Source organism: Mesoplodon mirus (assembly GCF_964341445.2).
Source record: "Mesoplodon mirus genome assembly, chromosome: 5".
NCBI lineage: Eukaryota > Metazoa > Chordata > Mammalia > Artiodactyla > Ziphiidae > Mesoplodon > Mesoplodon mirus.
Genome location: NC_138980.1, coordinates 4,063,484 through 4,086,391, shown reverse-complemented (window position 1 = coordinate 4,086,391; position 22,908 = coordinate 4,063,484). Strand labels below are relative to the sequence as shown.

Genomic DNA, 22,908 nt, shown 5'->3' with positions numbered 1-22,908 from the left:
ATTTTTTAACTTGAAGTCCTTTCTTTATATAATCTAATTTGTTGAGAAAGCATCAGATCGTTTCAACCTTGGCACTACTGATATTTTGGACTGGGTAACTGCTGTAGGGCTGTCCTGCGCATCGTAGAATGTTTAGAGCATCCCTGGCCTCCACCCACCAGATGCCAACAGTACCCTCCCAGTCATGACAGAGTGCCTCCCCACACCGCCAAATGCCCCCTGGAACCAAATCACCTCCGGCTGATCTAGATTAGAGTCTTCGATGGTCTCTTTTAGCTCTGTAATTGCCCCCAAGTACTCTGGGAGTCCAGTATTAACTCAGCTGTAATAATTCAAGATAAAATAAATTCTTTATGCATATAACAGCTAGCTTTAAGACAAGGCTCCCTTTCACGGAACTCTTTTTTTTGTGGTATGCGGGCCTCTCACTGCTCTGGCCTCTCCCATTGCAGAGCACAGGCTCCAGACGCGTAGGCCCAGCGGCCATGGCTCACAGGCCCAGCCGCTCCGCGGCATGTGTGATCTTCCCGGCCTGGGGTACGAACCCGTGTCCCCTGCATCGGCAGACGGACCCTCAACCACTGCGCCACCAGGGAAGCCCTCACGGAACTCTTAAAACTAATTTGACAAGGATAAAGGCTACCAAGAATTTAGCCAAGATTTTAAGAACTCTATTCCCTTTCCTCATGTCAAATTTAAGTTAATCCTAACACCATTCAGAGATATGTTAAAAGTCAGATAAAGGATTAAAACTGCTTTCAAACTGCTTATGTATTTTAATTACCCAAATGAGCCCTTCTCCCATTATTCAAAAGATCTGTTATTACTGAAGGAATTCACCTCAAGTGGGTATAAAAACAAAGCAAAACAAAACCCAAACCACCTAGAATATTAGTGCAGGGAGATGAGTCAACATTTCTCAGGTCCGCTTGGTGGAATAACAGTCCCGTGAACTAGACGGGAACCTGTATAGCAGGGGCTCAGATGCCCTCAGGGGCCAGAGGGGAAAGGTAGTAAGTAATGGACCAGGTGTAAGGCAAGAGTACGGGCATGCTCAGCATGGAATCGAGAGCGCCAGCTGAGCGCCAGCGTGTGGGAGCTCAAGGAACAGCCAGCACATCCGCATCTTCCAATTTCAAGAGGAGCCCGACTTAGATTTTCATCTAGTAAAATCTTTCCATTTGTAAATGTTGGCAAGTGCCCTCAATTCCAAAAACAAAACCGAGAAGTCTGGCTTAAATAAAAGACTCCTGTAGCTCCCCGGCTCCTGCCACCTCTGTGGCATACTGGGTTCAGAACGGACCTCTCCATCCTAATGGCCCTCTGAAAAGTCTGGCAGCGAAGAAACCTGTTTGGTTAAAGCCAGTGTTTGTCGAACTTACTTGAACACGCATTATTTTGGGGCAATAAGATATACACATCCAATACTGCAGTATATCCTTCAGAGTGTATGTTGCTCTGTGCATTAGAGTTAATCAAAGAGTGGTGCTAAAGGTAAGAGCACAAATCTGGAGTTATTTTTAAAGGGAGGAAAACCAGTAACATTTAGTTAACTTACAACTGGCATAAAAAATATTATGTCATTTAGAAGCAAAAGGATTTTTAGTGCCAAGGACAAGAACTAGAGTCATTTTAAGAGAGATAAGAAAGTTAGTTTAGGATATATTAAATTGGAAATGTGCTGGCCAAATAACAACGAATAGAAACTTGGTGACTGAGTAAGGAAAAGGATGACAAGAAAACCAGAAATTTGTTACCTATAATATTAAGACTCACTTTCAACTAAACCAGGCACCTACAAGTAGACAAGATTTCCCTAGTCCAACAGTGAAATAAAGTTCTTGTTAACCCTAGAGGTTAGAGGTTTACACAGGTAACACTTTTAGAATGAAGATTAAACAGTACATGGTACAGTGGGTGTGTGGCCACCACTTCAAAGTTCTATCTCCCATATATTCTGATAAGCTTCTCAAAAGCTTAGAAATGGCATACAGTTGTGTCTCTAAGGATCATTTAACATTCACTGAGTAGCAACACAAGGAATAGAAAATATTTCTGTAAAAAAATTAGGTTTACCATACAAGCTTCTCTTGCTTGATGTACTGACGGATCTTTTTCTAGTATGGATTTATAGTCTTCCAGGGCTTCATCCAGCTTGTCAGTCTTCTCGTACAACTCCGCTCTCCTCAATATTGCCCTGATATAGCTGGGGTTTAACTGAATTGCTATAAAAAGAGAAGAAGTCATTGTCACCATGAGGAAAAAGGGCCTATACATCCTCAGCTATATCAGGTTTCTTTATTATTCTCCATGGGTCCCTAAGGAAAAGTTATTTGTCAAAGGACATACCTACAGTTGGCCAACTTCTTCTGTAAAGGGCAGATAGTAAAGATTTTAGACTTTGTGGGACAGACTGTCTGTTACAACTACTGAACTCTGCTACTGTAGCATGAAAGCAAGCACAGACGATGCATAAGCAAGTAAGGTTAGCTGTATTACAATAAGCCTTTATTTACGAATACTGAAATTTGAAGTTCACATAATCTTTATGTGTCTTGAAATATTACTGCTCTTTCATTTCCAACCATTTAATGTAAAAAGCATTCTTAGCTGGTAGGCTGAACAACAGCAGGCGGCAATGCAGGCTGGATGTGGCCTGTGACTGTAGCTTACCAAGCCCTGGTCCACGCCCAAGCCGTGCGTACCACCTACTTGCCCTTCACCCACTCCAGAACAGGCCAAAACACAGAGCTCAAGGCACAGTGAGAAAATAAGAGGTAATCTGAAGGCATGTATTAAAAAATTGAGGGAGAACGTTGGTGGCAGACTCTGCTAGCCTTCTCTCTTTTCTAGGCCTCAGCTACTGCGGTCGTGCCTTGACTCCTGAGGTTACATTTTTAGCTAAATCCTCACTGTTCCTTCAAACTCCCGATCGAACACCCTTAGATCACTGGCACATAACATCCTCTCCTTTTTCCAACAACAACCCTTCCGATAATCCAGGGCCCGCGTTTTGGTTCAAGTATACTACATTCTTGTATTCTTTTTTGAGTTGTTTCTTTCTCTGTTAGAAAGCAATATCACGGCTCTAGAACTTTTTTTCTTTTCAAGTGATATACCCATTTTTAAATTCACTCATGCTTTCAGTAATTATTTATTTAGTACCTAACATAGGCACCGAGTGCAGTGTATCTCTGGAGTATAGTAGTGGCAAACAGAACAGACTACGTCCACGTTCTCATGAAGCTTTAAGCTATTCTAGGAGGCAAGAGAAGATGGCATACAAATAATTTCAGATAGTTTTGTGCTGCAGAGGAAAATAAAACGAGGTGATGTAAATTCAGGTGAAGAGGGGAATAAGTAACTTTAGAGAGTGGTCAAATACGAAAAAGGATTATTTGAGGGAGGCCAGCCGTTTGAAAAGCTGAGGAAGAGCATACAGGAAAAAGGACTAACAAGAGTAAAGGCTCTAAAGCAAGAATAACTTTGACGTGTTTGTTGGTGACTAGGTAAGGGCTGCGGAGGAGATGAGGTTGAAGATATGCAACAAGCAGGTCATGGATGCCTTGGTGGCCAGGGAAAGGAGCTTGGACTTTTTCTTAAGTGTGATACGAAGCCACTGGAATGTTTTCAAGCAGATTAAGACATAATCTGGTTTACAGTTTTAAAGGATCACTTTGGCTACAGTGTGGAGGGGACGAGGGGAAGCAGAGACAGCTGGGTCGTCACTGCAATGGTCCAGATGAGAGAGGATGCTGACTAAGCTGCTAACAGTGGAGATGGAAAGGAGAGGCCAGATTAAGGAAATGTCTTTGAATCAGAGCCCAAAGGATTTGCTAATTAATTAAGCCATGGGGAATGAAAGAAAGAGTAATCAGGGATGACTCCAAAGGTTTTAGTTTCAGCAAGTAAATAATGGATAATAATGCCATTCATTAGAATGAAAAAAACCTCAAGTTGTATTCACGCATGCATGCATGGGGACTGCGGAGGCACCAGAGTCTGCTCTGGGCACGTTAAATCTGCAATGCCTACTAGACATCCCAGAGGAGATGTCAACTTTGCAATGTGATACAGGGCTCCAGACTACAGGGCAGAGCCAGAAATATAAACTATAGCATAGAGATGGGTTATTTAAAGTTGCAGAACTAGATGAGATCCCATAGGGAGAAAATACAGAGGGGAAAAAAAAGAAGAGGGCCCTGTAGATGAAGAAATAGGGACTTCCAAAGTGATGAGGCTGACAGAGAAACCAGCAAGAGAGACTAAAAAGGAATAGCCAATGAAACAGAAGAAAATGAAGAATGACACACTGTGTTAAAAGCTTTTGGGAAGTCAAGTAAGATGAGGGTAGGGAACCAACTACTGAACAAGAGGAAGGTGCTGGTGACCTTTACAAGATGGGTTTCAGGGGCGTGAATGAAACAGAAGTCCAGTGGATGTGTGAGGAGAGAATGGGAGAAGACAAAGGAGACACAGGAGGTATAGACAATCTTTCAATGAAGCAGACCAGAGAAATGGGAGAGGGGTTGGAGGGGGATATTGGTTCAGGAGAAGGTTTTCTGAAAGAACCCAAACCTCAACATTTCAACTTTACATGCTGTCAACCTCCCCTTAGTCCAGCACATCAGTCTCTTAAGATATTCCCAACTACATGATACTCACAGGAAAAAAAAAAAAATACTCCAATGACCTCTACTACATCTTTTAAAAAACTGAACCCCCTAATTTACATTTTAACTCAGATACTGCCCCCTTCTCAACTAGTGGATAGCTTCTAACAATGCAAATATGTATTGAAGAGAAAGAATTCTTCCCATGATTACTTTTTTTGGCCACGCCTCAAAGCTTACAGGATCTCAGTTCCTTGACCAGAGATTGAACCCGGGCCCCGGCAGTGAAAGCACCGAGTCCTAACCACTGGACAGCCAGGGAATTCCCCATGATTACTTTATAAAAACCTCAAATGTCAACTTTTCACTCTAACTTGTGATTTTCTTTCTCAATCCATATAAACAGAATTAACTTAAACTTTATTTATGCCAAGGCTAAAAGACCAAAGGTGACTAGCATTAAATACTGTTCCATATAACTGGTAGTAATGAGCTCCAAATATGACCTCAGAAATAAGTTAAGTCCTTTGCCAGGGTTTATGCACTGAGTGGGAATGTGTTTGGGGGGTTAGTGGGAGGAGAAGGGTCCTTAATAAAAATAAACCATACTAGTGTCAACGTATTTGGCCTATGGGTTCAACAACTCATATGCAGCCCATAACAACTAAGTATAAGCACATGAATACTGATTTAACCAAATCCAAAAACAAATCTGGAACACTTTGGTTGGAAACACTTTCCTCCCCCTTCCTCTCATTTTCTTGGCTCCTACACTGAGGGTTACTGCTGGAAGTGAATTCTCTTTCCTAGTGTATACCCTGCTAATCAGGCTTACAAGGCATTTTCTCACCATTTGGTTACAGAGAAAAGAACTGAAAATCAGAATCTTCTTCCTAATTTAAACTCTTCAAACCCACACATCTCACAGATTAAGGTTGAACACCTTCTTCCAAACAAAACAGTACATTCAGAATTAGTTGCAGCTCAAGATAAATAGATCAGAAGAAGTTTGCTAGATTCTAATGTAGTAACAGGTTCATTCAGATACTCTATAGAAATATCAAGGATAAAGAAAAGAAATCCAGTAGAGAGGGTGACTAATTCACGTTAAAAAAAACCTAAAAAACAAAACAGAAGAGGGAATTCATGCTTGGTCTGAGAGTGGGATTAGATAATATATAAGGTTCTTTCTAACTTTATGATTCTCTCAGAGAAAATATTATCCAAAGGAGGAAAATGGAAAAAACAACAACAACCCACAAATTACAAGAGTAGTAAAGAAAGACTAGAAAGACTAGTCTCCACACCAAGACAAGACAACCGTCTGGCCTATCAGGAAATTTGTGGAAAAAACAATGGTGATCCTATGTCTGGGGCTGTCTCTATCAGTTGGTAGAATGAAAAGACCATGATGGAACTCAGATAGCAGAGGCTTGATTCACTGTGTGGAACCTGAAAGGATAATGAAAATGACGGCAAGGAGGTCTGGATTAAGCAGTACACCTGAAGAGAGTACCCATTCCCTAACAGCAACGGCCCTTCCAAACACAGTCAGCTGCCCCAAGAGCAGCTAACTAAGATCTTCAACTTCAGTTTCAAAGGAGAGTAATTTGGACATACAGGGAATAAACTCTGTTTCTGTGGCCAAGGTAGCTTGGAATTATTCTCCATATATTTACCAATACAGGATAAACGGACAACTATCCATTCAAAAGCATGCTTACACTAAGACAACTACTGGGCAGTACCTCTAAGAAAGGCCGAAAGCTTCTTCTTTAACTGCCTCAGAAGAAGAGTACATGTGTACAAGTACACACCTGACTGAGAGCCTCCTTATTTGCTTGTCTAGCTGAGGTAATGCTTTTGTATGTTAACATGCAACAAGACCAAAAAGCTGTACCTTTGCTGCAGTCACTGATGGCCACCTCTTTCTTGTCCTAAAAGGAAATAGATCATTAATATGTCACCCTAATTCTGTCTCAATAGCCCAAAGGTTCAATGACATATGCTGATCATTAATAATTGCTTATGGAGATGCAGAATGCTTTTCAAGGAAATAACACCAAAACACACGTGTTACTTCCAAGCTAAAATTCAAACTATGCTCACAGCTCTAACTTGAAAGCCTCCTGGTGACAAATTATTCAAGTAGCTTCTTCCTAAAGTATCTTTAAAGACTGTTGCAATTGACTTGTTATATTTGCAAGATGCTTTACATTAGAATGTTGACAGTGAGAAAACTCTGTGATCAATGAACAGGGCACATGACTGATAGATGAATACCTGAATTAATAAGCCTCCTCTTTGGCTACAGCTGTTATACATCGCACCCAAAGTGGTATCTTGAAAATGTATACAGATGGTCCATCTACAGACACTGTATGGCTTCTCGCGTAGTCTCAGTTATGAACCTTAATTTATCCACTGATGAAACAAAAATACAAAACATGGGCTTCCCTGGTGGCGCGGTGGTTGAGTCCACCTGCCGATGCAGGGGACGCGGGTTCGTGCCCCAGTCTGGGAAGATCCCACATGCCGCGGAGTGGCTGGGCCCGTGAGCCATGGCCGCTGAGCCTGCGCATCCAGAGCCTGTGCTCTGCAATGGGAGAGGCCACGGCAGTGAGAGGCCCGTACCCGCAAAAAACAAACAAACAAACAAAAAACAAAACAATTCACTAAATAAGATATCTAACTAATATAACTTGCTGAATTGAGAAGCATGGCACAGTGGAAAGAACACAGGATATCAAAAGAACTAGATTCTAGTTTCAGCTCTGACACTAATCTGCTATTTAACTTTTCTAAGCTCTAAATGTCTATTTTCCCCAAATTAGAAATTTTCTACAATGTTAGAGAAATGTTAGTTCAAATAAACGTTCAATACTTCCATAATGTCTACTGTAGCAAATGCCAAATATTTTGCAGAACATTTTAGAGCAATGTCTACCAAATGGAGTTTCAGGATTCAATCAGAAACAGTTCCAGGATGGGGAGTGACTGCTTAATGGGTTTCCTTTTCGGGCCATAAAAAAAATTTTGGAACCAGACAGTGGTGACGGCTGCCTAACACTGTGAATGTATCCAGTGCCACTGTGAATGGCACTGAATTGTATACTTTAAAATGGTTAAAATGGTCAATTTTGTAGCATGTGTATTTTACCCACAATAAGCAAAAAAGGTTCCAGAGTCATTTGGGAAACACTAACTATATTATCTCTTCCAATGTTCATCATAGCAATTCACATATTAAAAACTCTAACAAGAAGTCCTGTAGTAAAGAAATCTGTAAGTCAGTATTTCCCCAACTTATTAGATTTCTATAAATCTAAGATACAACTTCATATTTTAAACTGAAATAGGAGTAAATCTTTATAACTTTTTAAATTTATTTATTTATTTATTTATTTATTTATGGCTGCATTGGGTCTTCGTTGCTATGCACGGGCTTTCTCTAGTTGCAGTGAGCGGGGGCTACTCTTTGTTGTGGTGCGCAGGCTCTATGCACATGGACTTCAGTAGTTGTGGAATGCAGGCTCAGTAGTTGTGGCTCACGGGCTCTAGAGCGCAGGCTCAGTAGTTGTGGCTCATGGGCTCTAGAGCGCAGGCTCAGTAGTTGTGGCTCATGGGCTTAGTTGCTCTGCGGCCTGTGGGATCTTCCCTTACCAGGGCTTGAACCCATGTCCCCTGCATTGGCAGGCAGATTCTTAACCACTGCACCACCGGGGAAGTCCCAAATCTTTATAACTTATATTTACAACTGCTGTGGTGGTATTCTTTGTGCCCCCAAGTAACTACTTTTAGAGCCTATTTTTTTAGGGCTTTGTCTGCTCTTGTGTAGTCAGGCCTAGAGCTGAAACTCTGTCCTAACTCCAGCATGCCTTTTCCCTCTCCAGACATGAAACATAAAGCTTGCCCAGGCACACCCAGTCAGGGATGCTGAGCCTGCAAACTTGCCTTTCAGAAATTCTTCTTAAAGCAGTTAACCCATCACTTCCTTAAACTCAGAACATGCTCCTTAAATCACTTCAGTACATTAATCCTGAAAGTCTCCAAGTCTATAATTTTAGGATCTTTTAAAAATATTAGGAATGCAAGTTAAAAGAACAAAACAAACAAAAACCCCACTAACAAACCTATTCTTTGTTCAGGCAAGAGTCACAGAGCAACTCTCTTTTGAGTCCTCCTCAGCTGTGACAGACAGAAGACTAGCAAGGCCATACGTTTTCCTAATTCAAGAACCAGTTGATCATACCAGCCCAACACTAGCAATGCCAGTAACTTGGCAATTGTGGGAACAAAGAATCCCCAAACCCAGGAGCCAAATGGGTATGGTACAGAGTTTTCTCCGACACTGAAGGTGTACTTGATCTCACTTCACAATGACAATTTCCAGTCTAAGAATGTGGCCAGATGTCTCCAAGAGGCAAAGGTGAAAGACCAGAATTTTCGAGCTAAGTGTAAAAACTATTAGGTGTGAATTCTGGTCGATGGTAGAATATATTAATGACTGTTGTTTTAAATAAACTTAAAACAGTTGTTTTATTTCCCCTAATACAAAATGTCTGTTTGTATACTCTAGAATTATTCCTTCTCTCGTGCCACGTGAATCACTCTAAAAAACTTCACCTTGGACACTGAATCCAATAATAAAACATACGCGTCTGGGTTGAAATAAAACTTTTTGCATGTCCAAATATTCAAGCACACCCCCACCCCCCTTTAAAAACCCTGGCCATCCAAAGTGACTTTGGTAGAAGCACTAGAGAATTCCAGTCAACATCAAAAAAGAGAGTGATGTAGATACCTGATCTAAACGAACAGAAAACCACTCCACCCAGTCTTGGGCCTGCTTCGTAGCTGCTTAGAGGTGTGTTAAAAAACCTACCCTTTGTGCTTGGAATACAAGTAGTCACAGTTAAACAAGTGGTATTGTTTTTTTCAAGCTCTTGTCATTTCAATCTGGCAAGATTTACTATGTTGACTAAATAGGAATATCAGACAAATCACAAATCTAACTTTTGGTATCCAGCACGATACCAAACAAGTATATTTATACCCTCATCTATTCTAAATTCACCCTGTTACACCAGGTTCTCAATCCTTTGGAAATACAAAATACCTTTGAACTTTCCCTGACACCTACTTTGCATTTAAGCGTACCTCTCACCCCAACTCTTGGACGTTTCTCCCTATGTCCACACTTTTAACAGAAAATCAGAATCTCAGGGATAAGCATCTTGAAGCCCAGTTTTAAGCACTGTTTCCTATCCCTTTGGGTCTTTATCTAGAGTTCCAGAGGCCTAAAATAAGCAGCTGTAGCTATTCTAGGAGATGCACTAGGCTCTTTGCTTCATTAACCTGCCCTAGTTTGGCGGAAACTTTGCCAGGTTTCCTTCCATGGAAGTGTTCACTCAGCCTCTTTAATGAGGAATGTGAACAGTAATCTGACTGAAGTTTTTCAAAATATTTTTTCTATCTTCCCCGTGCCCTTTAAATCAGGGAGATATATGGGTAGGAAAAGAGAGGCAGCAACTTTAGAGCCCCTGTGCTAGTTTCTGGAGAGAAGCTATCGTACAAAAACACTAAGTTCACGTGCTTCTTAAAAAGAAAAGGTCAAAGAGACATACCTGTTTCATCCTTGCGGCAGCTCTATTTGAAAACAGAATAGACCTGTCTTTCTGGAAGGAGGATGGACACATCTGAAGGGCTCGACTGTAAGTACTTTCAGCTTCTATATAATCTGAGGATAAGGTAAAGTATGAGAGGTCGTTATGATTTTACACCTGATATCACTGTATTCCAAAAGATCTCAGAACGCACAGCTTTCCATTCACGGGACAAAGGTCTCCAACAGAATGCTCTCTGTATGTTCACCTTTCATTTGGCTTATCAATTTAGTAAAGAGTTTTGAAAGGGGATTAGGGAACTGGACAGATGAAAGAGACTGAAATCTGGGATTAATGGCCTCGGATGAAGAAAAAAATTCTATGTATATATTTTCATTAAAGACATTGTGCTTTCATGGAGTCAACCCGGCTAAAACTGCTTCCATGAAATGTTTGGAGAGACATTTTATAGAGCCAGAAGCAACAATGTAAAAATCAGCAGTTGACTAAACACCTTAAAAGAGAAAATGGTGATAAATTTATATATTCATTGCCACACAAAGAATTATGGTCAGGGTACTAAAAGAAAAATTGCGTACTCACTCCTTTCTCAGGTTTGAAATATTTAATACTAAAATACAAGGAGATACGCTTTCAGAGAACCTTTAGTTTTCTTAGAAAAAAGAAGTGATGATTGCTAAACCAGGATATAAGAAAAAAAATTTTTTTAACCTAAAAATAACTAGGGGAAGATGTTACTACTCCTAGATTTCTAAAGCATGCACACTCTGAGATGTGATAGAATTTGACCATAAGATCAAATAGTTCCCCCAAATTATAAGAATGAACCCCACTTATTCCTAAGCAAATATAGGAAATGCAGAAGGAACATCTCTCTACTTAAGGCATCCACAGAAAAAGGCACATGAAAGAGCAACCAAAATACAAGCAAAATCCTTCCCTCGGCCACACCGGATGCACTGGGCCAGTATTCACAGCACTGTCACAAGTGAGTAACGGGGACCCTGTTTTTACAGCAATGTAGCAAAATAGCCTTTTAACATTCCAGTTTAGAGTTTCCCAAAGCAAAAACTCAAGAGTTTTTCCTTCTAATCTCTGGGTTTATAGACAGTAGATTACAGAAAAGAAAAACTATGCCTGTGCCTAGAGACACATGGTAACTGGTCACTGTCACTTGAGAATAATTTGGACCTGGTGAAAAAATAAAATTCCAAGGTGTTGGGAGGCAACAGGGTATTATTAGCAGTTTAGGTCTGCTAGTTGTTTCCAAATGTTCTTTGGTGTTTCTTCACAGAATCTACAAAAGAATGAGGAGTCAAGACGTCCAGCATCAGTGCTGAAACAGGTACCTTACCTCCTTTTTTAAACTGCTCATTTCCCTCCTCCTTTAGTCTAGAGCTCTCTTCTCTCCTTCTCTGAAAGAGATCAGAGAATGACATAAATTCTCACCATATTATGATAAATGAACAAAAAGGTCAGCTTTCATTACACATTATGCTATTCAATAGGCAGCAGCTTGACTTTTGAGAACTGGGTCAGTTTTACCTAAATCTCAAACATACAGAAAAAAACACATGACCATCTGGCTAATCATCAAGTGAATTCTTGATGTTTAAAAGATAAAACCCAGGTTTTCTATGTTTCTAGCTTTTGCATGGAACAGTAATTTCTATTTACTAAAAGTGAAACTAAGTATACCCACTGGTAGGCTTACCATTATAAATTCAAATTCTAGATCTGCTACTTATTAATTATAGAAGATCCTGGACAAGTTCCAGATCGTTCTGAGCCTAGTTTCTTCATCTAAAAATTAAGGCTTTAATAGATTTATTGATTAATGTGATAATTTATGTAAAACTCCCAATACACCGACTGGCAAATAAGGGCTCAATAAATATGAGCTATTATTTTTCTGTAAAATAAATAATGTAATACTTACTTAGCTACAATTGCAGTTTGTATCATAAAGGAGACATACAGTAGCCAGCAGAGCGCATTATGGAGGACAAGTCTTATTTGCAGGGTCAGGCAGTATGCAGTTAGCAGGCTAACATAGGGAAATTTGAAGAAACCCAGAGAAACCTCTTTTCTTAGCTTCTTCTAACAACTCAGAAATTAACACAGATGGCCAAGCACTCTTTGAACTCAAAGGCAGAGGGAATGTTATTCTGTAGAGCAAAGATGACACGTGTCGAGTCCCTATGTGCTTTCAGCCCTGAACATCTTAGCAATATGGTCGGCAGAAGCAGAACTGGCAGCAGTGTCTGCTGGCCACCTTTTGACAGCATTTTTAAAAAAGAGAGAATCTCCAAAAATCTCTTCCTTCATTCTTGAAGCTTCTGACTAAATAAAAACTTCACAGGGAGGAAATAAAGTTAGCAGGGTTTTTCACCCACAATACAAACTGGGAGCCTAAACAATTGGTGCTCTTAAGATTAGGAACTAAGCTAAAAATGTTACGTCTCTGGAGAAGATTTGTAAATGAGCTGTTGAGACCAGGGTGCTTTCCAAATACCTTATTACTATACTCTGGATGAAACAGAACACTTGAGGAATCTCAATAAAGAAACTAAAAGGTAGGTATAAACTGAATTTAATTTTTATGACATCTATTAATGTTCAGCAGACACAATAATAATTCATTTTAAGATATAACACATCTGAAGAAGGACTACTCTAAGGGAATACAGGAAAAAATAAAATGGGTAGTGGTGATGGCAATCAAAACACAAAAATGGGGCCACATTTACCTAGTACTACCCAGGAGGGAGGTGCTTGAATTATAATATCCTTTATTGTACTGGTTAGGATTTTTGGATGCTAGCAAAAGGACTATCTTAGGCAAAAAAAAAAAAAAAAAATTAAGGGAATATTTACTGGAAAGCTACTGTGGGGCTCACACAATCAAAGGGAGGCCTAAAATATAGGCTTAGAAAACAGGCAGGACTCAAGGCAGCTCTGTTAAGTCAAAAGGCAAGAAAACATTAAGTGTCTTTTAGTGGAAGAATCTGGCCAAGATAGGACTGTAATAGCAGCCAATAAATCCTAACCATTCCCCTTTCCTTGTCCTGATCCAGATTTAAAGTTTTGGTCAGAAGCATCCAATGAGCCAAGCATAGGTCACATGCCTTGGCTGCCAGAAAACAGAGTGAGGGAATCGGGGGATTGACTGGCACTCAACATGGTTACAGCACAGGGGAATTTCCTTCACATGAGAAAGGGGATTTGATGCTGGAGGCCAAGAAAACCCCGTAACAAATCCAGTTAAAAGTTATTTCAACCCCAAATAGATAAAGCAATCTTGAGAAAGAAAAACAAAGCTGCAGGCATCATGCTCCCTGATTTCAACTTATATTACAAAACTATAGTAATTAGAATGGTATGGTATTGGCATAAAAACAGACACATTGATCAATGAAACAGAACAGAGAGCCCAGAAATAAACCCACACACATGGTCAATTAATTTACGATAAAGGAGCCAAGAATATACAATGAGGAAAGGAGAGTCTCTTCGATAAGTGGTGCTGGGAAAACTGGAATTAATTCAAAATGGATTAAAGACTTGAATGTAAGACCTGAAACCATAATACTCTTAGAAGAAAACTAGGGCAGTAAGCTCCTTGACAGGTCTTGGTAATGATTTTCTGAATCTGACACCAAAAGCAAAGGCAACAAAAGCAAAAATAAACAAGTGGGACTGCATCAAACTAAACAGCTTCTGGACAGCAAAGGAGACCATCAACAAAATGAATGGAAGAAAATATTTACAAATCATATACCTGATAAGGCATTAATATCTAAAGTACATAAAGAACTCATACAACTTAACAGCAAAAAAACCTCAAACAATCTTATTAAAAAGTGGGTGAAGATCTGAACGGACATTTTTCCAAAGAAGACATACATGGCAAACAGGTACATGAAAAGATGTTCAACATCATTAATCAGCAAGGAAATGCAAATCAAAACTACAATGAGATATCACTTCACACCTGTTAGAATGGCTATTATCCGGCTTCCCTGGTGGCGCAGTGGTTGAGAGTCCGCCTGCCAATGCAGGGGACACGGGTTCCGCGGAGCGGCTGGGCCCGTGAGCCATGGCCGCTGGGCCTGCGCGTCCGGAGCCTGTGCTCCGCAACGGGAGAGGCCACAACAGTGAGAGGCCCGCGTACCGCAAAAAAAAAAAAAAAAGAATGCCTATTATCAAAAAGACAAGAAATAACAAGCGTTGGCAAGACTGTGGAGAAAAGAAATCCCTTGTGCACTGCTGGTGGGAATGTAAATTGGTACAGCCACTATGGAAAACAGTATGGACGTTCCTTAAAAACTTAAAAATAGAACTACCATATGAGCCAGCAATTCCACTTCTGGGTATTTATTTGAAGAAAATGAAAATACTAACTCAAAAAGATATCTGCACCCCCATGTTCACTGCAGTGTTGTTTACGATAACCAAAATATGGAAACAACCTAAGTGGCCGTCAATGGATGAATGGATAAAGAAACTGTGGTGTTACACACACACACACACACACACACACACACACAGAATATTATTTAGCCATAAAAGAGAATGAACTCTTCCCATTTGTGACAACATGGATGAACCTAGAGGGCATTATGCTAAATGAAATAAATCAGTCAGAGAAAAACAAGCACCATATGATCTCTCTTATATGTGGAATCTAAACAAAACAAAACAAAAAACACCAGGCTCATAGGTTGGGGCCGGGGGGTTGGGGTGGGTGTGGGAGAATGGGTGAAGGGGTTTAAGAAAAACTAAAAAAAATTTTTTAATTCTAAAACAACTTCAATTAGGGTAAAATCAAAACCCTATAAATATTAGGGAATTCATTCGATCAATTTTAAATTCACTCAAAACCACACACACACCCATGTATCACTGGCTAATAAAGTTGTAACAATGAAATGAAAAGTTGTTTTCACATTAGAAAATATATTAATGCAAGGTGACATATTAATAAGTTAAAAGAAGAAATTATAAGATCACATGAATAAATGCATCACAGGTCTTAAAGGTCTGGAATATATTTTTTTTTAAAGTTATATCAAAAAAATTCTTTAGAGAAGGGCAACTCATCAAGTTATTAGAGTTTAATGTCCATACATTAACAATTTCAATCTATTTTAACTCTAATTTCGAGCTACTTTCTGGTCTATAATCTGTTCTCCACAGTCAACTTATCAGGAATGTTCTATGAACACAGATGAGTCTTTCAGACTGCCAGATCAGGCTCTTGTGAAGCTCACGTGAGCGCGTGCATGCATGCGTGCGTGCCTGCATGCATGCATTTGTGTGTGTGTGTGTGAGTGTGTGTTTTAAGAGTTTAATCATTATTTGGTAAATTTAGAACATTAACATTTCAATGAGAAAAGCCTAGATCCAAGGTACACCCAGAAGGAATTACTGATAAGGGCCAGCCTGAGCAGGCAGCCTGAGAAAAGCTCACGGTGTCTTTATAACTAGGCCTGAAAGTTGAACTGGCCAAGAGGTGAGCTCCAGAACGTACTTCAGAGGCCAATTATTCTAAGGAAGGAATTTTATTTTGTGGTCTGATAAATCACAACTCAGTGATCCATTAAGCAGTAAACCCTGGAAAAAGAGCTGCTGCTTCCACAGATTGTGTAAATTGAGGATTAATTCAAGTATCAATATCATGCTGAATATCTCCTTGGCAACAGCTAAAAATAGCACTTTGAAGAGAAAGCTGCACTATCTCCCAGCTGTGCCAGGAGACTAACTTGATCCCAGTACAAAGACTAGGATTTATTCTGCTGCCGGAACATACTCTTTTTTCCAAAGGATGGCACGCACGCTGTGTAATGTTTTGGAATCCAAGGACAGATTTCATCGTGACAAGTCTTACTTAGCATGCTAAGTGCCAGCAGTATTCACACATAAGGGAACTGGTAGTATTGGTATCCTGCTGCGTTACTGGGTGCAAATCTTCCAGGTTCTCGTCTAACGTGGTCAGGAGCCCTCTCACATGCCTCCACAATGCCTTTTAACACATTGCAGAGACCCCACAGGGTAACATCTGCTCTGGAATTGTATTTCCATAAGAATGGGGACAATTCTTACAGGGCTCTTAACTCAGTAGTCCTCCCCATCACTAAAAACTCAGGGAGAAATAGTGACTTTACCTTGCACTGGAAATCATCGCAGGAACTGCCAAGGAAAACCTCAAAAAGACACGCCCTTGACGAATGGAGTTTATTTCGACAGTTACCACAACTGCAAACTTTTCAGCCTGGCACTCAGAGTTCACTAGAACTTATACCCGTGTAGCACTTCATTGCTTAACATCTGCTGCCACATACATTAGCTCAGCTCACCTGCTTCCCAAGACAATTCTGAGACATGGGCATGGAGGTATCTACCTATTTTACAGGTTAAAAAAAAAAATGAAGATTCAGAAATCTTTTATTCTTTGCAACCAACTTCTATTCCAACCTACTCAACCTAATCTCCCATTACTACACAAGTCCTCTCTTCTAGACAGCTGGCTCTCTTATTCTTCACTCCATTCTTTTGCTTACCTACCCATCTTGGAATGCCACTGTTTTTCTTCTAGATTTCCCTTCCAGCTGCCCAAACCATATTTTCCTGTTTTCAAAGTCTAGCACAACCATATCTCCTCCCCAGGACTACCTTTCACTTCCTTCCCCACGTGATCTTCCTTTGAATATAGACTGTACATAATGCCTCTAATTGGGCAACTCAATTCTACCTCACAGGTTATTTTTAAAAATTACAGGAGGACTTCCCTGGTGGCACAGTGGTTAAGAATCCGCCTGCCAATGCAGGGGACACGGGTTGGAGCCTGGTCCGGGAAGATCCCACATGCCGCGGAGCAACTAACCTTGTGTGCCACAACTACTGAGCCTGTGCTAGAGTCCACGAGCCACAACTATGGAAGCCTGTGCACCTAGAACCCATGCTCCTCAACAAGAGAAGCCACTGCAATGAGAAGCCCGTGCACCACAACAAAGAGTAGCCCGCGCTCGCCGCAACTAGAGAAAGTTGGCATGCAGCAACAAGGACCCAATGCAGCCAAATAAATAAATAAATAAATAAATAAACAAATAAGAGAATTTTAAAAAGCACTGCAAACGTCTGGAATGTTATAAAATGCTCAGATGGTTTCATGGGTTGAAGAACACTGTACATTCCTTAGGCCTGGGCAAGAGGGGCCCGTCAAGGTCCTCTTCTGACCGCACCCTTCCTCCTGTGGGGCCCCTTTAGACCATGCTCTAGATTTCTTACCTAAGTTTTCTTAGCCCACTTCTAGGATCTGCGTAAACCTTTGCTTGGATCTATCCCCCAAGGGTGAACTTTGCTGCAGGTGTACATTATATCCCAGGTGCAATACTTTGTACCCTGCCTTCCCCATACCTGGAATCAGCCATTTCTCCAAGGAGTCCTGGATTCTTTTAGTGGGGAATGGCATTTAGAAACCAAGATCTAGGTGTTACTAGGGAGTCACTGCTTTTAGGCCCTCTCAATGAAGATACCCATGAAAATACATCTTAAATAAAATAAAAATCCCAGGAGTCAGAGAATACATACAAGTGAAATCTTCTATGTATGTATTCAAGTAAGTGAATACCACACCAACTCCCACAGTGAAAACTCTAGTTCCCAGTAACAGCAATATATTTACTCATTTGCTCTATCCTACAATAAACAAAAAGGTTCAAAATTACTATATGACTATCACTACCTATAACCTACTATGTAAAGTTCAAGATTTCATTGCAGTTCTTTCCGACTTTAGGATACATTCTACTAAGGGTATATAGCCAGAATATTATGTCCAAAGTTATTGGAATTATCTTCTCTATGTAATCAATTCGATATAGTTATGTTAACATGTAATCAATTTGATATAGTTACATTAATTTGTTCCTGCTTGTAATACATTTATGCTTAATTTTCCTTATACTTTCTGATTTAATTTTAACATTTGAATGTGTAAAATGTTTAAACAGTTTAAAACTCAATACTAGGTGGGACTTTTATTTTTTTAAAGACAAGCTTTTTTTTTTTTAATTTAAAAAATTTTTGGCTTGTGTTGGGTCTTCGTAGCTGTGTGTGGCTTTTCTCTAGTTGTGGCGAACCGGGGCTACTCTTTGTTGCGGTGCACAGGCTCCTCACTGGAGTGGCTTCTCTTGTTGCGGAGCACGGGCTCTAGGCACGTGGGCTTCAGTAGTTGTGGAGCACAGGCTCAGTAGTTGTGGTGCATGGGCTTAGTTGCTCTGGATCTTCCCGGACCAGGGATCGAACCCGTGTCCCCTGCATTGGCAGGCAGATTCTTAATCACTGTGCCACCAGGGAAGTCCCTAGGTGGGACTTCTGATGTGTCTAAATGAGGAGGTTTCCAAACCCTCTAACCCAAAAGCAACTACAAAACTGGACAGAAAGATAAAAAAACATTTCAGTGTCCTGGAAATTGATTACAGGATTAACAACAAAGTGAATAACACTTATTTCAGGGAAAACTCATTTAGGAAATAACCATGAAAATCTGTGGCATACTTGCTAGAGACTGCTCCCCTTTTTCTCCCATCATTCAATGTTGTAATTCTAACACCGCAAGGTAGGTTGTGAATAACCAGCAGTTTCACTGCTGGAGGACTGACTTGATTCAAAGAAGGTGAAATAATCCATGCCCAGTGGTGTTGCAATCTGAGTGGCAAGCAAACAGGGAAGCCCAGGGGTTCTACTAATCTGTGGTAGCGGTCCTGGTTGGGCAAACAAGGGACCCATGGGTCAGACAAATGTAACAGGAGGATACAAAGAGACAGTCATAGAGGCACTTGACAAGCTCTTCAAATATCCTGGCTGACTGGAGTTGGTGTGCACACTTGAGAGGGCTGAAACTATTCATGCATCCTTGTTCTATTAGAAGCCTGTGCACATGTGCTGAGGAAATGGAAGAGGGTCCAATGGGGCAGACCTGAAAACTATCTGAACTTGGAACACACTTCTAAATCCACACATAGATCCAATGACTGCAGGTGGAAGCCATATCGATTTGATGTGTTTGAACATCATCTCTGACCAGTACTGCATGGCCACTAAACTGTGTGGAAACAGAAGCAACCTCAAGAAAGCCAGACTTAAAAATAAAAACAGGAACAAACCCGAAAACCAACTGAGCAGAGCCATCATCAGTGGCCACACATCCCAGAGGAAATGAATCACACAGCTAGGCCCAGGTAAATTACTAAACAAATAAGCAGACAGGCAAAATAGCAACAACAAAAATAATTGGGGGGGTGGGGGAAGGTCAGACTTTAGAGTTGCTACAATATTACTTAAAATGCCCAGATTCAACAGCAAAAAAAATTGTAAGACATGCAAAGAGACAAGAAAGTTTGACCCACAATCAGGGGGAAAAAAGCAGTCAACAGAAACACGAGTATATATAGATCATCCGGGGAAGCCCCCTCCCCAGTGGGGAGGTCAGCTGGGACAGAAGGGGAGCTTTGGGGGCTCGGAGGTAGAGCCCAGCACCCCGTCTGTGGCAGGCAGGACAGAGTGAGACCCACACAGATGGCGCCTGACACAACCCTGAGCTCCCCAGCCTGAGACGTGTGTCTGCTGGTGCAGATGGGGGCTGGGGGCTGGAACCTGGGGTCTGCAGAGCAGACCCAGGTAGAGGACTGCTGTTGGCTGCGAAGAGACAGCCTGAGGGATGGGAGTGAGGAACTCCGCAACCCAGAATGTTCGTGGAAGAAACCTGGGCCGCCACAGATATGCAGCTCCATGGCTGAGTGGTGCATGAAGGGTGGGGCTGCCACTGCAGCCTTTCCCCATGCACCGGCCCCTGCCTCCACAGGCACTAGGAGGGGCTCCCACTCGGGTGGACTTGCTGCCCTGGTTGCCACCTTGGCCCCGTCCCGCCTGGGCAGGCTCATGTGCCCCGGGGCAGCCTCAGGAGCAGACGCAGGTGGGTGGGTAGCCCAAATGCAGAGGTGGGGCTGAAACCACAGCTGAGCCCCAGAGGCCTTGCAACTAAGAAAGAAGAGCTGAAATCTCTCCTCACGGCTGTGTGAACCACGGATTTACACCCCCGCTGCCAGCTTTGTAAATTCAGTGCCTGCAGAACATCCAAACAGACGAGGGCTCCTGCAGCTGAGCCAGGTCTAGCTTTAGCAGCCGTGGGCTTTGTGGGCACATACACACAAGGGGTCGGGCCAGGCCAGAGTCTGAGCTGCTTCCATAGCTCCCACAGTGGGTCCAGGTGCACGATGACTGCAGTCCTACGACCTGCCTTCAGGGGATCTCCGCGGGTGCCCTGGTGAAAACAATGCCTCACAGACACCAGAGCCAATTGCCAGCATGCCCAGAGCAGTGCCAACGGTGTAATTTTGTGAGTGCGCACAACTGGTGACGGGTGACACAGCAGAGCACACTCACGGGTGAACGGCTCCAGAGGAGGAATACTCAGTGGCTTCTCTCCCAGTGGGAGCGCTCCAATCCTGCCTATCTTGCACCACAGATCAGAAACGCACCTCAGAAATGGATCTGGGGGCTTCTACTCCAATAACTGGCTAGTAGACCCTGCCCCTGACAGGGCAGTGACAACCACAGAGCCAAGGGGAGGCCCTGCTCAATATCCAGTGCAGGCTCTGGTCACCACAACATCAGTCACACCTCCTATCAAGGGGATAACAGCCAGCATACACTGAGGAAAGAGGTGGCAGACATTCATACAAAAAAAAGCCCTTGAACCTAAAAATATTAAACCCACACAGGCTACACAGGGATGCTCCTACATAAAAATAGCCCTCTAAGACAGTCTGAGGGTCTGGCACCAGGAGGAAGAACCCCAGGGCATTTGGCATTGAACGCCAGTGGGGCTTGAGCGCAGGAGCTCCACAGGGCCAGGAGCTCTTGGAGGGTGCACACAAGGTCTCACATGCGCTGGGACCCAGCACAAAGCAAGGAATATTGATTGGCAGCCCCACCCAATAGCCTGCAGGTTCCAGTGCTGGGATGCCTCAGACCAAACAACCAGCAGGATAGGAACACAGTCCCACCCATCAGCAGACAGGCTGCTCGAAGCCACCTCAAAACACACCCCTTCACACGGCCCTGACCAACAGAGGGACAAGATCCAGCTTCACCCACCAGGGCGCAGTCACCAGAAGCAAGAGGAACTACTATCCTGCACCCTGTGGAAACAAGACCACAAACACAGAAGGTCAGACAAAATGACATGACAGACGAATATGTTTCAGGCAAAGGAACAAGATAAAAACCCACAAGAACAACTAAATGAAGAGGAGATAGGCAATCTACCTGAAAAGGAAATCAGAGTAATGATAGTAAAGATGATCCGAAATCTCGGGAAAAAAAATGGAGGCACAGACCAAGAATCTACAAGAAATGTTTAACAAGGAACTAGAAGAACCGAAGAGCAAACAAACAGAGATGAACAATACAGTAACTGAAATGAAAACTACACTAGAAGGAATCAATAGCAGAAAACTAAGGCAGAAGAACAGATAAGTGACCTGGAAGACAGAATGGTAGAATTCAATGCTGCGGAACAGAATAAAGAAAAAAGAATGAAAAGAAATGAAGACAGCCTAAGAGACCTCTGGGACAACAGTAAATGCAACAACATTCACATTATAGGGGAGAAGGACCAGTAGGAGAAGACAGAGAGAAAGGACCAGAGAAGATATTTGAAGAGATTATAGTAGAAAACTTCCCGAACATGAGAAAGGAAATAGCCACCCAAGTCCAGGAAGCACAAAGAGTTCCATACAGGATAAACCCAAGGAGAAACACACCAGAAAACACAGTTATCAAATTGGCAAAAATTAAAGACAAAGAAAAATTATTGAAAGCAGCAAGGGAAAAACGACAAATAACATACAATGGAACTCCCATAAGGTTAACAGCTGATTTCTCAGCAGAAACTCCACAAGCCAGAAGGGAGTGGCATGATATACTTAAAGTGATGAAAGGGAAAAACCTACAGCCAAGATTATTCTACCCGGCAAGGATCTCATTCAGATTCGATGGAGAAATCAAAAGCTTTACAGACAAGCAAAAGCTAAGGGAATTCAGCAGCACCAAACCAGCTCTACAACAAATGCTAAAGGAACTTCTCTAAGTCAGAAACACAAGAGAAGAAAAGGACCTACAAAAACAACCCCCCCCAAATTAAGGAAATGGTAATAGGAACATACATATCGATAATTACCTTAAACGTGAATGGATTAAATGCTCCAACCAAAAGACAAAGGCTTGCTGAATGGATACAAAAACAAGACCCATATATATGCTGTCTACAAGAGACCCACTTCAGACCTAGGGACACATACAGACTGAAAGTGAGTGGATGGAAAAAGATATTCCATGCAAATGGAAATCAAAAGAAAGCTGGAGTAGCAATACTCATATCAGATAAAATAGACTTTAAAATAAAGAATGTTACAAGAGACAAGGTAGGACACTATACAGTGATCAAGGGATCAATCCAAGAAGAAGATATAACAATTATATATGCATCCAACAAGGAGCACCTCAATACATAAGGCAACTGCTAACAGCTGTAAAAGAGGCAATCAACACTTTAACACCTCACTTACACTAATGGACAGATCATCCAAAATGAAAATAAA

At 41.7% G+C, this 22,908-nt stretch overlaps 1 protein-coding gene across 1 annotated transcript in view; it reads right to left on the bottom strand.

Moving 5' to 3' along the window:
- The window catches only part of TTC1 (tetratricopeptide repeat domain 1), a 47,632-nt gene that overhangs the window by 9,500 nt on the left and 15,224 nt on the right, over positions 1-22,908 (bottom strand). Inside the window, exons 3-6 of the mRNA XM_082620227.1 lie at positions 11,595-11,655; positions 10,241-10,353; positions 6,514-6,550; positions 2,077-2,225 (exon numbers count right to left, since the gene is read on the bottom strand). Of these exons, the coding sequence (XP_082476353.1) occupies positions 2,077-2,225; positions 6,514-6,550; positions 10,241-10,353; positions 11,595-11,655 (360 nt within the window). The remainder of the gene's footprint in view (positions 1-2,076; positions 2,226-6,513; positions 6,551-10,240; positions 10,354-11,594; positions 11,656-22,908) is intronic.